Source organism: Rhinopithecus roxellana, chromosome 18, assembly GCF_007565055.1.
Source record: "Rhinopithecus roxellana isolate Shanxi Qingling chromosome 18, ASM756505v1, whole genome shotgun sequence".
Lineage (NCBI taxonomy): Eukaryota > Metazoa > Chordata > Mammalia > Primates > Cercopithecidae > Rhinopithecus > Rhinopithecus roxellana.
The window spans coordinates 1,775,416-1,793,843 of record NC_044566.1 but is presented as its reverse complement, the minus strand read 5'-3'; the positions used below and the strand labels follow the sequence as shown (position 1 = coordinate 1,793,843).

Genomic DNA, 18,428 nt, shown 5'->3' with positions numbered 1-18,428 from the left:
TAAAGATGGATAATTTTACTGCATTCCAGGATCACAGACTGGAATGGTTGCCCTTGGATATAAAAGGAATCTAGAAAACATGTGCAATTAGGGAAGAATGTATTTTCTAGAGGTGAAATAACTTGTGGCAGAAGTCCTTATGTAGAGATACACATGAAAGGGAACTTTCACCATCAATTTAGGGATGGATGTAAATATATTTTCTTTCAAATATCTTTGCAACGTTTCTCCAAAGTACATAAACTTACACACACATATAGACAACCCCAAAAGCGATGTAGGCATGCATGAATGCATGTACGAAAATTAATTCATATGCATATTCATACATGTAACTAATTTGATGTAAATCAGTAAATGATTGCAATAACTTTGAGTAATGCAAAAAGAAGGCAAAACTCTCCAGCAAGTTAGCATACATCTTCAACTCCCAAAGAAATTATAAAAAGGAAGAAAATCAAGAGCAACATTTGTATTTTCTTCAGGAGTAATGATTTATGCTAAGATAATAAGATCCCTCTTACAGTCACGATGCTAACAATTTCAGTGCAAATTTCTGTGTGCACATTTAGCAAAAACATGAATAGTACTAACAGAAGTTCTGCATTTGTTCCAGCAAGCCTGGAACAGCTATCACAGACATCTCATTGGTATTCCTGTGGATTCTCGTCTTCAGTGGCACAGCTGTTACATGGGTCAGAGAGTATACTAGGCTGACAGTAAAAATGTGACTACTCCCTAGTCTGTTTATAGTTACACAGTGGGGCAGATCCAGTGTGAGAGTAGATCAAGGGAAGAGTTCCTTGCATTTCTCACGTCAAGATTCCAAAATGACCTGAAAGGAAGCTTTGATAATCAGTCTTAAGCAAGGCTATCAAAGGAGCACATTCTTTATAGATTTCAAAGCATTGTGACAGCTGATAAGTAGAAAGAAAAATAAAAAGTATATCTGTGGATGTTTTTATGCTGCATTTGTAGGCTGAAAAGTAGGCACCACCAATGTCTGCCAAATAATTATAACAATAATCACCAGATAAGTACAAAATATTGCCTATCCTCTCCAAAATTGACCACTATGGTTTTTATTATATGTATTTCCAAAAGGAGAGATCTAAAACACAAGACAGACATACTTTAGAAATCAAGGAAGAATTTAGGGGAAACACTTTGAGAAATGTTTTGCGATCCAAAGCTAATTTAAGTTTTGAAAGTATTCTGAATTTGCTGATCCCTCGTCTCCATTGTGTGGACGCGGTTTTGAGAACCGTGGGCTTTACCATGTTGTCTTGTGTTTGCTTGTTTGTGATTTCTCTCTGGGAGGCTGGTAGTACATGTCCAGGGAGTAGAAGCCCAAGGGGCAACAGAAATGATCTGACTTGTGGGATCAGGGTCACAGGATTTGGAGGAAGGCAGTCTAGGGGCAAACAACCCAGTATAGATAAGTTAAAAAAAAAAAAAAAAAAAGGAGAAAATTAAAAAAAAAAAAAAAAAAGACTATGTGTTGGACGGGTGCAGGGGCTCATGCCTGTAATCTCAGCACTTTGGGAGGCCGAGGCAGGTGGATCACCTGAGGTCAGGGAGTTCGAGACCAGCCTGACTAACATGGTGAAATCCCATCTCTGCTAAAAATACACAAATTAGCTGTGTGTGGTGGTGGGCACCTGTAATCCCAGCTACTCGGAAGGCTCAGGCAGGAGAATCGCTTGAACCCAGGAGACGGAGGTTGCAGTGAGCTGAGATGGCGCCACTGTACTCCAGCCTGGGTGACAGAGTGAGACGCCATCTCAGAAAGAGAAAAGAAAAAAGAAAAAAAGAAAAAAGAAGCTGTGTGGACCGGAATGACCAGATTAAGAAAGGGTGATCACATGACACATACTTTACTTCGCTTCCCAAGGCTTCCACCCGTGCCATGCCTGGTCAGTCCTGTGTAGTTTTGCCTTCCTTTTGTTATTCTGCCAAGGTTTCTTAAATAGTGAAGTCTACCAGGCCCTTTCCCTTTCCCTTTCTCTGGCTGAAGATCTACGTGTTTGCGTCTCTGTGGACTACAGGAAGAAAGTTTTAGCGAATCTTACAAACCTGCTGTGGTGCCACTAGAAGAGCACTGGATACAAAATAAAAGAAACATTTGTGATTCTAGACAACTTGTTTAACTTTTTGGTCGAGAAAAGGGTCACACTCTGTCGTCCATGCTGGAGTGCAGTGATGACATCCTAGCTCCCTGCAGCCTCCAAGTTCTGAGCTCAAGCAATCCTCCCACCTCAGCCTCCTGAGTTGGTGGGACCACAGGTGTGGGCCACCATGCCCTGCGCCATCATGCCCTGCTAAGTTTTAAATATTTTGTAGAGATGGGGTTTTGCTATGTTGCCCGGATGGTGTTGAACTGTTGGCCTCAAGCAATCCTCCCACCTTGGCCTCTAAAAGTGCTGGGATCACTGGTGTAAGCCACCGCTCCCAGTCTGCCTAAGTTTCTTGAGTTTAAGTTTGGTCAGCTTGAAACTCAGTTTGAAGCTTGAGTTTAAGTTATGTAGTGAAAGTAGTTAATAACCTGCTCACAGTGACGTTTTGAGGATTAAGATAATGCAGGTGAAAGCATTTCTAAGCTTTGAAATGTTAACCAACGTAACACATTATTTTGCCTTATTATTTTCTAAAATCATCTATATTTACATTGAAAAGTATAAAGTCCTGTGGATATGTTGACTGGAACTACATGAATTTGGAACAGATCCGTGCAGGGAGTAGAAGACGTTACTGCTCTGGCAAAATCAGAGTATGTAATTCCAGTCAGTCACATACAGCCAGTCTATACAATAATAACAATATGAATAATACATCCATCTACTGTCATCTTCATAACAACCATACAAGGCTGGTCTTATGTACCCATTTTACACTTGAGGCTCAGTAAGGCTATGGGACTTCCATAGAGTTCCTGAGCTGCAGACCTGAACCACAGCAAAGCTGCAGGCTTCTCTCCCGCTTTCTCTCTACCCCAGGCTATCATGGCTTCACTAAACGGAATAATCACTTGACTTCAATTTCAACCTTAAACCTAATTTAAGTAAACATTTCTGAAAGAAGAGAGGGAGGAAAGAGGGAAAATAAGAAATTAGGGAACCAAGGAAACAATGAAAAATCCCAGCAGGTCAGGGAGGGATGGGATGGGAAAGGAAACCAGGAGGGAAAGGGAAGAGAAGGAATTCTTGCACATTTTATGCCACGTAAGAAACATTCTGAGTTCTCAGAGATATTATAAAAACAAATGTTAATTTTAGTGGTTCTCGGAAATTAAAAAAAATAAAATGTCAAATCATGTCTTTAATATTCATTTACACAGTTACCATTTGATAAGACCTACACTTTGTAAAAATCTGGAAAGAGAGATGCAAAGTAGTTTTTATTTTAATTTTTAAAAATTTTCCACATGATGTATTTATCTCTAAAATGTGAATCAGAGTTTTATGGCTTTGAAAAGTGTTTTGGAAAGCTTTCCTATGAAATGTGAATATATAATCCATTCAGTTTATCACGCTGCTCTTCCCTGGAGAGAACTGTCCAGCTAGCACCTTGTGGGCAAGAACATAGGAGAACACGATGGATACGGTGCGGCATATTACCAGGTGAATATTAGATCACACAGGAGCATAAAGCCTGGGTAGCCACCGTTCCCTCTCTATTAACGCATAAATAGAACATGGTTACAATTACTTTTTATGTCTAGGATACAATTATAAAAAGTCTACATTAAAACAGAAAAGCTATCCTATGAAGATTACACTTGATATTCTTATGTCCTGAATGTCTTATATTTGAAGAATATTTTATGTCTTTTAGAAACATCTTATTAAATTGCCACTTAAAAAGCAATCAATCTGCTAATCATAAATTGTTTTAACTCCACAGAGGGAGAAATCTCAGTACTTTGATGAAACGGTTGACCTAGTTTGCTCTTCTTTAATTAAATAAATATCATTATACTTACTACTGCTAAACTCAAACACCTAATTAACACAGCTTGAAAGCAAATTAATAGAAATGTACAATAATTTCACATATACACATTGACTAAAAGTCATGCCATATCACTAATTGCATTCAAAAGTTTTTGAATGTTAGTTAATTTGAACAGTAGGAAATCAATTCACCTGAGATTTTTCACACATTTCTATAAATGAATTAAGAAAAAATACTTCAAAACAATGCCAGTAAAAACAAAACTATATTTTAAAGTTATCTTTAATTTCTCTAGGTTATATAATGAATAACATTAATTTTCCCATTCTTAGTAACAAATTAAGGTATGAGGAAAATAACTCCGTAAGTTTAAAAATAATATTCAATTGTTGGTCATACTCAATTTTTTGCTCACATACCTATTCTACTAGAATGCTATGATATAATATTTTAATCAATAAACAAGCTATTGAAAAAATGAAATATTTCCCCTCCCAAAAGGACATACATGAAAAAATATATATATATACACACACACATATATATATAAATTTTGTTAAATCTAAAGGTGAGCAGTAATGCTTTTATATATAACAAGAGAAAGCAGCCCATAAGACTTTACTCAAAGTGGCTGCCCGTGAAAACAATTAGGAAACAGAACTCATTCTTGAGTTTCAACTGTTGTAAAATAACTCAGAAATTTGTTTCCTCAACACTCACTGCAAACTAATTTGAGTCTTAAATATCTGTAATGAAAACAAAAACCAAGCTTTTAGATTACTAAATTTATGGGCGTAAGTGTTAAAATGTATGAGAGGTAAGAGGGTGTTAGACACTAATTAATGGTTATTTTTCCTCTATACAGGATACTAATTACAGGATAGTATTAAATCATAATTGGAAATGGAAAGTTATGTCAGACATTAAAGTACACAAATTATACGGCTCAGAAACACGTGGAATGTCAAAAGAAGTTAATAGGATCCTTAAGAAAGTTAAGAATATTTTGCCAGGTGTGGTGGCTCACACCTATAATCCAAGCACTTTGGGAGGCTGAGGTGGGAGGATCACCTGAGCCTAGAAGTCAAGATCAACCTGGGAAACACAGTGAGACCCTATCTCTTAAAAACACACACACACACACACACAGGAAAAAAAAGTCCGAGCATGGTGGCACACAGCCTAGTCCTAGCTATCTGGAAGCTGAGGCAGAAGGATCACTAGAGCCTGTGAGGCTGAGGCTGCAATGAGCCATGATTGTGACACTGCACTCCAGCCTGAGTGACACAACAATGTTCTGTCTCAAAAAATATATACGTATTTTCTCTTAAATTTTACCTAACCTTTGATTTGTCTAGTACTGTGGACTCACTGTATTTCTCCAAATTCGTAGGTGGAAGCCCCCATCCCTAATGCAACTGTATTTGGAGATAGAGCCTATAAGGAAGTGATTTAGGTTAAATGAAATCATAAGGGTGGGATCCTGATCCTACAAGATTACTCCAGAGAGTGCCCTCTCCCTGCTCCTCCCTGCCTCTCCCTCCTTCCCATTCTCCCTGCCTCCTTCTGTCCACCCTGCAAGGACACAGCAGTGGGAAGGAGCCCTGCACCTTTAGTCAACCTGCACCTTGACCTTGAACCCCCAGAATCCAGATGCCTCCACGACTGTGAGAAATGCATTTCTGTTGTCGAAGCCACCCAGACTGCGGTGTTTTGTCATGGCAGCTTGAGCCGATGAATACACCTGCTAAAATTTAAAAGTGTTTCAAATGTTTTGCTTATCTGCTTTAGTTACTTGAAATAACAAAAATTACTAAAATTAAAATTAAATTTTAAGAAGATCTTTAGGAAACCTGGCTAAAATATCTATAAGATATGAAAAAATAGATACACTGAAGAAAGCTATTTTCAAGGATGCAAGTTATTCTGCCACTTATAAAACAGAAATATACAAAAATCATTTATTTCTATGGCCATAATAAAATACATTAATTTCCATAACTCCAAGCTCATTCATTCCCCTCTCCCCCTTCGAATCCAAAATTACCTCCCATAACTTGGGTGCCAGACAAGGACATATATGCACACGCAAACACACACACACGCAACGTAAACACACAGACACACACAAATACACATGCAATGCATGACCACAGTTACTTTTAAGAATAAATGATTCAGTGGCTGGTTTGCCCTTCTTGTTCGTAAAATATTTGGATCATTGAAATAAACCAAAAAACACAGAATACATAAAAATCAAAATAATGACAAATGACTCGACTGGAAATATTCAAGAAGTAATGAGCTGGCTGAGTTTACATTCCTAGTATATAAGTCAAAACCAAAATTCAAATTGTAAAGCACAATAGCAATTATGCATGTTGATCAGCAGAATGCACTAATTGTTTATGAAAACTGCAAGCAAAATATTAATCTAGGCATTAATTTGTCTTTGAATATAAATTAGTGCATACTTGTTTTTGAAATATGTGGGATTTTAATACATTACTTGATATGAAAAAGTACTGGTAGACATGCAGTGAGGGAGGGATTACCTGCTCGGGTTTGGTGGAACCGCCCATAGTGGGGTTTTCAGGGGTGCTGTCCTGAGACTGCTGCTTACACAGACCTTTCGTTGCATCTTTGAACATAATGTCTTTTTCCAACAGACTGTCTTGCTTGGCAATTGGTAACACTAGGGGACTGCTAGAGGAAAAAAAAGTCAATATTACAATTAGTCTCTTTCTAATGTTTTATCAATTGAAAATTACCAATACAGGATAGTTGGACTATAGACGGTGATTTTATTCAGATAAATACTTCTTATAAACTGCAGGAAAAAAATTAATCAGAAATCTGTAGGCCGGGCGCGGTGGCTCAAGCCTGTAATCCCAGCACTTTGGGAGGCCGAGATGGGCGGATCACGAGGTCAGGAGATCCAGACCATCCTGGCTAACACGGTGAAACGTCGTCTCTACTAAAAAGTACAAAAAAAACTAGCCGGGCGAGGTGGCGGGCGCCTGTAGTCCCAGCTACTCTCGCTGAGGCAGGAGAATGGCGTGAACCCGGGAGGTGGAGCTTGCAGTGAGCTGAGATCCGGCCACTGCACTCCAGCCCGGGCGACAGAGCGAGTCTCCAAAAAAAAAAAAAAAAAAAAAAAGAAATCTGTAAACTTAAAAAAAATTAATTCTAAACTTTATTCAATTTTAACTTTAAAAGAAAAAATATATACTTATTTGAATTCCAGAAGAAAACGTTTACAAATGTGTATCTGACTATGATAGATCAATCAATAAACAATTTAAGTGCTGAGATTGAAATGCATGGCTGAACTAGACAAGATTTAACATTTAAACGCAAAAATTGATTGCAAACAGCTGAATAAAGGCATCATTGTATAATTAGTTTAAAAATTACTCATTTAGGATTTAAAATACAAAATCATGGGCAAAATTTCAAGTTTCTAATGGAATAATAACACGAGAATTAAAAATAATAATATCTTTAAGGACTGCAATATTACAAACAGAGTAACTTTTGTTAATTCTATACAGCTCAAAGCCAAAAAAGGAAAGATACTTTTTATTCTTCTATTGACTTTATTGCCAAAATACAGCCATTATTTTATAATGTTCATTAAAAATAGAAAATAAATGATAAATGTTGCATCGTATCACTAAGATTTAAAATGTGCCTCCTGAATTGTTACCATATAAGCAGAAATGCATGTGTATTTAATCAAGCGCCATCTATGTAAACATAATTATTTCATGTAGTCTACCATAGTCACTGTGATTCTAACTAGAGCTAAGTGCAATTTTTTTGCCTCTTTTAAACTTCTATTTATTGAGGTCTAGTTTACATACAGTAAAATTTACCCTTTGTTGTTCAGTTCAATGAGAGTCGACTGATATACATAGTTGCATAAGCAAAATAACCAGCAATGTATAGAATACTTTATCACCTCCAAGAGACCCTTTGTGTCCCTTGGAGTCAATTATTATTAGGTGAATTAGTGGCTTCTCACACTGTGATTTTTATTTGAATTTCATTTTCTTATTTTAAAATACTTATTAAACAAAAATGGAATATATTCAAGGTGTATAATGTGGTGATTTGATATACATTTTGTAAAGGAAACTACAATTCTATTAATTAACATATCACATTAGACCTCCAAAATTTGCTCATCGTATGATTTAAAGTGTGTGCTCTATGACTGACACCTTCCCTTGCTCCGACTCTCCAATACCCTGGCAGCCACCGTTCTACTCTCTGCTTCTGTGATTTTCAGGTTTTTAAGAGTCCACACATAAGCAAGATCATGCAATATTTATCTGTCTGTGTCTGGCTTACTTCACTTGGCCTAATGTCTTCCACGCTGATCCACTGCAAACGATAGAATTTCTTTTTTTTTTTTTTGTAGCTGAATAATATTCTGTAGATATGTACCACAATTTCTTTATTCTTTCATCTGTTCATGGGCCTTAGATTGTTTCCATATTATCATTATCGTGAATAATGCTGAAATGAACATGAGATGGTACATACCTCTTTGAGATCTTGATTTCTTTTGAATAAAATATCCAGAATTGCAATACTGGATCATGTGTTAGTTCTATTTTTAATTTTTTGAGGAGACTCCATACTTGTTTCCATAGTGACTATACCACTTTGCATCCCCACAAACAGTGTTCAAGGGGCCCCTTTTCTCTATACCCTCACCAACACTGGTTACCTCTTGTCTTTTGGATAATTTTCACCCTTATAGATTTGAGGTGGTATCTTGTTGTGCTTTGAATTTAAATTTCCATGATGACTAGTGATGGTGAGTACCTTTTCATATACCTGTTGGACAAAATTGTATATCTTCTTTGGAAAAATGTCTATTCAGGTTCTTTGCTCATTTTAAAAACTTAAGAGATTTTTTTTACAGTGAGCTATGTGAGTTCATTATGTACTTTAGTTATTTACCCCTTAATCATATATATTTGCACATACATATGCACATACACGTATATATCTAAGTATACAGTTTGCAATTATTTTCTCCCATTAAACATGCTACTCTTTCATTTTGCTGATTGTATTGTTTTCTTTGCTGTGCAGAAGGCTTTTAGTCTGATGTAACTGACTTATTTTTTCTTTTGTCATCTGTGCTTTTTCTTCTGGTGTCATATCCATAAAACTCACTGCCACAAAAGTTGTTGAGGAGCTTCTTGATTTTTTTTTGGAGGTTTATGGTTTTAAATTTCATATTTAATTCTTTCATCCATTTTGACTTAATTTTTCTACATGGTGTAAGACAAGTGTCCAATTTCATTCTTTTGTATGTGAATATCCAGTTTTCCTAGTACCAACTATTAAAGTAACTTTCTTTTCCCCATTGCATCTTGGCACTCCTGTCCAGTTGACAATATATGCTTAGGTTTATTTCTGCACTTTCCATTCTGTTCCATTGGTCTATGTGTCTATTTTATTGCCAGGATCATACTATTTTGATTACTATAGCTTTGTTATATAGTTTGAAATCAGGGGATGTGATGCTTTCAACTTTGCTCCTTCTGAAATAAATAGCTTTTGCTATTTAGAGTTTTTGGAGTTCCATACAAAGTTTCTCTTCTTTGGTAAAATGTGGGCTCAAATCTTTTGACTATTTGTATTGGTTTCTTTTTTTTCAGATTATTGACTTTATATATTCTGTATCCAACTCATTTATCAGATAAGCTCTTGGCAAATATTCTCTCCCACTCAGCATCTTTGTACTTTTATTTGCATAATTGTGTTTCAAAGAAAAAAAAATTCTCTTACAGTTTGTGCTTCTGTGACTTATCTAAGTTCCTTTCCTAACCCAACGTCACCAAAAATTTCTCCTGGGTTTTACTCTAGGATTTGTACAATTTTAAGCTTTATACTTTGATCTAAGATCCATTGTGAGTTACTTTTTGTATACAGTGCTATATATGAGTTGAAGGACATTATTTTCTCATATGGATGTCCAAATGTTTCAGCATTATTTTTTTTTTTTTGAGAAGACGGGAGTCTCGCTCTGTCGCCCAGGCTGGAGTGCAGTGGCCGGATCTCAGCTCACTGCAAGCTCCGCCTCCCAGGTTCCCGCCATTCTCCTGCCTCAGCCTCCCGAGGAGCTGGGACTACAGACGCCACCACCACGCCCGGCTAGTTTTTTTGTATTTTTTTTTAGTAGAGACGGGGTTTCACCATGTTAGCCAGGATGGTCTGGATCTCCTGACCTCGTGATCCGCCCAGTCTCGGCCTCCCAAAGTGCTGGGATTACAGGCTTGAGCCACCGCGCCCGGCCTCAGCATTGTTTTTTAAAAAATGACTTTCACTTCCATTTAGTGGGACACGTTTTTAAAAAATCAAGTGATCATATCTGTGTGGGTTTATGTTGGGACTCTTAAGAGTGTTTCATTGATCGAATCATTCCTTATTAAATCGATACTACACTGTCTTGATTCAAATATCTTCGCATTTCGACTGGAAACCAGTCATGTGAGTCATCCAACTTTATTTTCACTTTCACAATTATCTGGCAGTCTTTCGCAGTTTTCATATGCATTTTGAATCTGTTTGTGAATTTTCACAAAAATACCTGTTGTGATTCTGATTAGCATTGCATTCAATTGATAAATCAGTTTGGTGAGAATTGAAATACTGACAATGTCAACTTGTGTCATGCATGAAAACAAGTACCTTTATTTTGATCTTTGTCAATTTCCCTCACCAATATGTTTTAGCTTTCAGAATGAAAATCTTACAAATAATTTTTACATTTATTCTGTTTTATGGTTTTATGAATGTATTTTAAAATTCCAAGGCTGAGTGTAGAAGGATTGCCTAGGTCTAGGAGATTGAGACCAGCCTGGGCAACACAGTGAGCCCCTTCTCTACAAAAAGTAAAAAGATAGCCAGCTGTGGTGGTGCGTGCCTGTAGTCCCAGCTACTCAGGAGGCTGAGGTGGGAGGATCACTTGGGTCCATGAGGTTGAGGCTGCATTGAACTGTGATTGCATAGGTACGCTCCAGCCTGAGTGACAGAGTGATACCTGGTCTCAAAAAATAATGAAACAAATGAATAAATAAAAATAAAATTCCAATTTCCATTTATTGAATTTTAGTATATAAATACACAAATGATTTTGTATATTAACCTTCACATAGCAAGAAGAGAATAAACTGAAGGGTTGCTTTCAGTAACCACCACAGTCTCATCACTTTGCAGCCCATCTCTATGCCCTGCCTTGCAACTGAACCATAGAACCTAGGAAAGCATGAATAAAAAAAAGAGACTAGCAATATTCCTGATGGAAAAGCAGGAATATTAAGAAATAAGTTTACAGAAATGCAAGGTCAGTCTTCCTTATTTTGAACTCTGGATGATGATGTTTTATAGTGTTTGAGCCAATGAAAATACTTGCATGTATGTGAGGGGACAGAGGATCATATATTAATATGAGATAGCATGGCATAGTACAGATGTATGGACATACATTTTCAAGTCAGTAAAACTACCATGTTTGATATCTGGCTATACCACTTTGGGTGAGTTATGTAGCCATTCTGTAAAATCAAATTGCAAATGGACTATAGTGAAGAACTAATAACATAATGCACATAAAGGGAGTAGCACCATGACTATGGCCATAGCAGGCAATAAAATCAGCTGTTGTTTGTATGTGTCTAGAACTGTCAAGCTTCTGAGATTTCACCCTACTTACAATCTAATAAGTTAGTTTGTTACTATTCCATGGTTAGTTGCAGAAGACAAGAGTTCCCTGGACAAGAGATAAAAGACTTTATTACTCAAGGAAGACACAGAGCTTATGTTTATATCAGTTCTTCATTTATATTTGTCTTCTTATGTTTATATTTGTCTTCTGTTCCATGTAGTGAGGAGGGGGAAGTAGGAAGAAAGCAATACAGTTGGATCTTAATGGATGTCAACACTAGAGAAAGTGCTGTTACAGGAGAGAAAGCCAGGTAGATATCAAGTATCTTTTGAGCAAGCAACAAACATTGCATCAAGGAGCAAATAAGTCAGTCCCTTCTTTTGGGAGTGAATATGATTCTTTAAATTTACTCAGTTGCCTATGTAGCTATCTACATATGCCTTGCAGTCTGACAAACTGAGCAAGAATGTGAAGGATGCTCATGGATCAAGGTAGACGGTTCTTCTCAATAGTATAGTTATTAATTGAAAAAAATTTACTATGAAAAGAAAAGGCTTATAATGCTTATAAAAATTTCATAGCCAGATCTGCTTGATACTGCTGTGATTTGAATATTTGTCGCCAGTGAGGCAGTATTGAGAGGTGAAACCTTTAGGAGGTGATTAGGTAATGAGGACTCTACCCCCATGAATAAGTTAATCCATTCATGGATTAACAGATTATTGAGTTAATGGATTAATGGCTTATCATGAGAGTGAGACTGATGGCTTTATAAGAAGAGGAAGAGAGACCTGAGCTAGCACTCTCAGCCACTCATCATGAGATATGCTGTGCCACCTTGGGACTGTGCAGAGAGTCCCCTCAGCAAGAAGGCACTCACGAGATGTCACCCCTCAACCTTGGACTTCTCAGCCTCCAGAACCATAAGAAATACCTTTCATTTCTTATAAATTACCCAGTTTTAGGCAGCCTGTTATAGGCAACAAAAAATGAACTAAGACAAATACCATCAAATGATAAAATATTACTTCCAAAGAGACCGTCTTTCCTCCACAAGCACCATTGGGACAATGCCTGTCTGCTGTAACTTCATTCATCATTCACAGAGTTCCCAAGAATATGTTCTATGCTTCTTTGAAACAAAACCCCTTCACATATTTTAAAAAGTTGTTATGGTGTGTATGTGTATGTGTGTGTGTGTGTCTATATATCTATATATAGATACATAGATATATATATATATATTTTTTTTTTTTTGAGACAGAATCTCACTCTGTCACCCAGGCTGGAGTGCAGTGGTGTGATCTTGGCTCACTGCAAGCTCTGCCTCCCAGGTTCAAGTGATTCTCCTGTCTCAGCCTCCTGAATAGCTGGGACTACAGGCATGAACCACCATGCCGATCAAATTTTTTTTTTTTTAATTTTTACTAGAGATGGGGTTTCATTATGAAATTCTGAGGCCAGGCTGGTCTCAAACTCCTGTCCTCAAGTGATCCACCTGCCTTGGCCTCCCAAAGTGCTGGGATTACAGGCATAAGCCACCGTTCTTGGCCTTTCCCTATTGTTTTCTATAATTTGAGTGAACTATCTGCAAAACGTTATATTAATTATATGACATTTAACATGTGATAGTCTTCTGTTCTAAACACTCTACATGTATTAAATTTGTTTCATTTTCACAACATTATAAAGTGTTCATTATTTTATAATGTCTGTTTGTTTTATGAATGAGCGAACTGAGAGCCCAGAGGAGAAGAACTTGCTCTGGACACACACCAGGTGCTACTGGAGCTGACGTTTGAATCTGTCGGATCTAAGCTACAGAACCTGTGTGCTTACCCACCTGCCACACTGTCTACATCTACCCTCATATCATACAAATATTTTCTGTATTTTTCTTCATCTATCCATCATATTTTCTTTCTTCTTTGTCAGAGAGTTTTATAAACAAAAGGGAGGGTTTGCATATACCAGATTTTTTTGAGTCTAGGGTGATTAATAAAAGAGTAGATTGGTCAAGGTCCAAACAAAGAAGACAGTTTATGAAATACAAAAAAGTTCACCAATTATAAAGATTTCTTTAGAATAAATACTTTAGAAGAAGAACTGAATTTAGTAAAATAGTTGAAATAATCCTTTTATATCTCACATCTAATTGCAGTATCACTAGTAGACTCCATGAGAGCTATGGTTGGAAAAAAGATTGGCTTAAGACTATGGAGACATCATTCTAAATCAGATTTTACCTCAAGTTGGCTGCCACCTGAACTTTTAAGGCCTTTGAAATCTCTGGGTCACAGCTTCACCTTTGCAAAATGCAAGAGTTAAACTAGGTAATATCTAAGTGTATATCAAGCCCTACAGTTTTGTATTCTTAATCAATAATCTCTACACATAGAACTTTTCACCTGCATCTCAAAAATAAGTCACTAACTCACTCAATTACATCATAGGCTATATAAGATATACCACTAACAATAATCGCAAAGAAATAGTTACAGAGACTCTCTGTATTTGCACACTGTTTGCGTGCTGCTATAAGGACATACTTGAGACTGACTACGTATAAAGGAAAGAGGTTTAATTCACTGCACAGTTCTACATGGATGGGGAGGCCTCAGGAAACTTACAATCATGGCAGAAGTCACCTCTTCACAGGGCGGCAGGAGGAAGAATGAGTGCCAACAGGGGAAATGCCAGATGCTTATAAAACCAGCAGATCTCATGAGACTCACTCACTATGATGAGAACAGCATGGGCAAACCACCCGGATGATTCAATTACCTCCCACTGGATCCCTCCCATCACACGTGGGGATTACGGGAACTGAAATTCAAGATGGTATTTGGGTGGTGACACAGGCAAACCATATCATTCTGCCCCTGGCCCCTCCCAAATCTCATGTCCTTACATTTCAAACATCATGCCTTTCCAACAGTCCCCCAAAGTGTTTACTCATTCCAGCATTAATGCAAAAGTCCAAGTCCAAAGTCTCATCTGAGTCAAGGCAAGTCCCTACCATCCATGAGCCTACAAAACTGAAAGCAAGTTAGTTACCTCCTAGATACACTAGGGGTACAGGCTTTGGCTAAATAATCCCATTCCAAATGGGAGAAATTTGCCAAAACAAAGGGATACAGGCCCTATGCAAGTCCAAAATACAGTAAGGCAGTCATTAAACCTTAACATTCCATAATGATTCTCCTTTGCTCCATGTCTCACATACAGGTTACACTGATACAAGAGGTGGGCTCCCATGGCCTTGGGTAGCTCTGTCCCTGTGGCTTTGCTGGGTATGGCCCTGCACCTGGCTGCTTTCATGGGCTGGCATTGAGGGTCTGCAGCTTTTCCAGGTGCATGGTGCAAGCCTTCAGTGGTTCTACCATTCTGGGGTCTGGAGGAACATGGCCCACTCTCACAGCTCCATTAAGCAGTGCCCAAGTGCAGACTCTGTGTGGAGGCTCCAATGCCACATTTCCCTTCTTCAGTGCCCTAGCAGGGGTTCTCCCAATGAGGGCTCTGCTCCTGCAGCGAACTTCTGCCTAGAAATCCAGATGTTTCCATACATTCTCTGAAGTCTAGGCTAAGTTTCCCAAATCTCAATTCTTGACTTCTGAGCACCCACAGGCCCAACACCACATGTATTCCACCAAGGTTTGGGGTTTGCACCCTCTGAAGCAAGGCCCGAGCTATCCTTTGGCCCCTTTGAGCTGCAGCTGAGGCTGAAGTTGCTGGGGTGCAGGACACCAAGTCCCTTAGTGGCACACAGCAGTGAGGTCCTGGGCTCAGCCCACAAAATCATTTTTGCCTCTCAGACTTCCTTGCCTGTGATGAGAGGGGCTGCTGTGAAGGTCTCTGATATGCCCTGAAGACATCTTCCCCATTGTCTTGGTGATTAACACTTGGCTCCTTGTTACTTATGCAAATTTCTGCAGCAGTCTTGAATTTTTTTCCTAATAAATGGGTTTTTCTTTTCTACTGCATCATCAGGCTGCAAATTTTCCAAAATTTATGCTCTGTTTCCTTTTGAACACTTTGCTGCTTAGAAATTTATTCTGCCGGATACCCTAAATCATCTCTCTCAAGTTCAAAGTTTCACAGATCTCTAGGGCAGTGGCAAAATTCTGCCAGTCTCTTTGCTAAAGCATAGCAAGTGTCACCTTTGCTCCAGTTCCCTGCAAGTTCCTCATCTCTATCTGAGACCACCTCAGCTTGGATTGCATTGTCCATATCACTATCATCATTTTGGTCAAAGCTATTCAACAAGTCTCTCAGAAGTTCCAAATGTTCCCACATCTTCCTGTTTTCTTCTCAGCCCTTCAAACTGTTCCAGCCTCTGCCTGTTAACCAGTTCCAAAATTGCTTCCATACTTTCGGGCATCTTTACAGCAGCACCCCACTCCCAGTACATATTTACTGTATTAGTCTGTTCTCATGCTGCTACAAAGACATACCTGAGACTAGGTAATTTATAAAGGAAAGGGGTTTAATTGATTCACAGTTCCAAATGACTGAGGAGGCCTCAGGAAAATTACAATAATTGCAGAAGGCATCTCTTCACAAGTTGACAGGAGAGAGAATGAGTGCCAGCAGAGGAAATGCCAGATGCTTATAAAACCATCAGATTTTGTGAGAACAAGTTCACTATCAAGAGAACAGCATGGGGGAATCTGCCCTCATTATTCAATTACCTCCCACCAGGTATCTCCCAGGACATGTGGGGATTATGGGAACTATAATTCAAGATGAGATTTGGGTGGGGACACATCTAAACCATATCACTCTTTTATTCATATAAGAAAAAAACCAATTCTAAGTAATACAATTGTTTTGAAAGGCAGTATATTAATTAGTCATGCACTTATTTTCTACAAGAAAAGTGCAAATTGTATACCTAAGCTGATGGCATACAATATTTTAAATATTGTTTAAAATAAAACAATTGTTTAGGGATCTTTCTTTTAAAATAAAATATTTTATCTATAATCATTGTGATTAATAATAGCATTCAGACAATTTGACTTCGATATATTTAAATTTTCACTTACTATGTATTTGTAGAATTTAATGACACATATAATAAAATGTTATTTGTTAAAAAAATTTTAATCATTGGTATTTTCTTAATACCCATTAGATGTTTATTGATTGGAAAAATATCAGATTCTGTTTAAAAGTAAGATGTGATTATATTTATATATGTGTGTGTGTATATATATATATATGTGTGTGTGTGTATATATATATTTATATATATGTGTGTGTGTGTATATATATATTTATATATGTGTGTGTGTATATATTTATATATGTGTGTGTGTATACATATATTTATATATATGTGTGTGTGGGTATATATATATATTTATATATATGTTGTGTGTATATTATATATTTGTGTGTATATATATTTATATATGGTGTGTGTGTATATATATTATATATATATGTGTGTGTGTGTATATATATTTATATATGTGTGTGTGTGTGTATATATATATATTTATATATGTGTGTGTGTGTGTGTATATATAGTGCAAGACTGAATAAAAGAGGAAACATAAAAAGGGTAAAAGGAAAAATTCCAAGTTAATAGTAGTTTCATCAAGAAGGTGGAGTAGTGACCCAGAAGGCCTTAACCTCCTCTCAGCCAAATTTTGGACTATCTCTAATCCTCTGAACTCCCTTTTCTTGGAGCAATGACTTTAGAAAACTGAACTGCAAATATTTTCTCTCCCTCTTTGAGATGTATATCTTCTCCCAGCCTCTGGCCAGTTTTACAACCCAGGGATGTCTTTATGACCTGGGAGTCATCTCTTTGAAGTCTAAACAGGGAAGAACATAGCCCACATGGTTTTTGTGGAGCACAGGAGCCTAACTTTGATAAACGACAATTAGCAAATGCCCATGGCTTAGTCACCTTGACCAAACCCTTCCTAAAGTGCTACAATACTTTCCCGCTAGCTCACCCCAGCACTTAGAAACTCTCCCACTTTTTGTTCAGTTGAGTTGAGTTCAATCATTCTCCCTTAGTGCAATAGTTTTTAGTAAAGTCTTTCCTTCCTGTATAACTTCTCTGGTGCAACTTTTCTTTGAAGCAAATGAGTGATTTTTTTCATGCTTCTATATGTTTTTCTGCAGTCCAAATTTTCTTCAACAAGAAATTCTTATTCTGATTATAAAAAAGAAATTATTAGTAATAGAAGTTTTATTTGGTGAGAAAAAAAGAAATGAGACAGTATATTTTCTAAGGGTAAGACAGATCCCATAAACATTTAAAAAAAGAAATTCAGTACCATCCAAGGGTAGCTTAGATTAATACAGTAGAGACAGATTTAACTCTGACTGTGAAAAAAAATTAGATGAGAATATACCAGCAGACAACCAATTTCTGAACTCTACTGGATTTATGCCAGACTTACTTATCCTGACAAACATAAAAGTAACTTCATGCAGAGAAAATGTGCCTATAGGAAATAGGATTTTATTTCTGAAAATGGAAACAGGAATGTAATAAAATGAAACCAACAAAGGCAACAAGTATCACCCATTGTAACTAACGTAATTTTAGAGAACCATAGAGATGAAATACAATTGAATATATTGAGATACATGAGGTCAACAACAACAACAACAAAAATAACACAAACACATGTAAAGATACGGCATATGTGACTTGGCTATTTTGGTGCTTAAAATAACTGACTGAATAGACAGTTCTAAATGTTACTCCTACAAACGTAGCTACATAAATTGTTCACCGTAGACAATTCAATTAAATTTT

The 18,428-nt window shown here is 37.2% G+C and overlaps 1 protein-coding gene across 2 annotated transcripts in view; it reads right to left on the bottom strand.

Moving 5' to 3' along the window:
* Window positions 1-18,428, bottom strand: part of MYO16 (myosin XVI) — a 609,548-nt gene that overhangs the window by 354,689 nt on the left and 236,431 nt on the right. For both annotated transcript variants that reach the window (XM_010384748.2, XM_010384747.2), the window contains exon 10: window positions 6,510-6,660. In XM_010384748.2, the coding sequence (XP_010383050.1) occupies window positions 6,510-6,660 (151 nt within the window). The remainder of the gene's footprint in view (window positions 1-6,509; window positions 6,661-18,428) is intronic.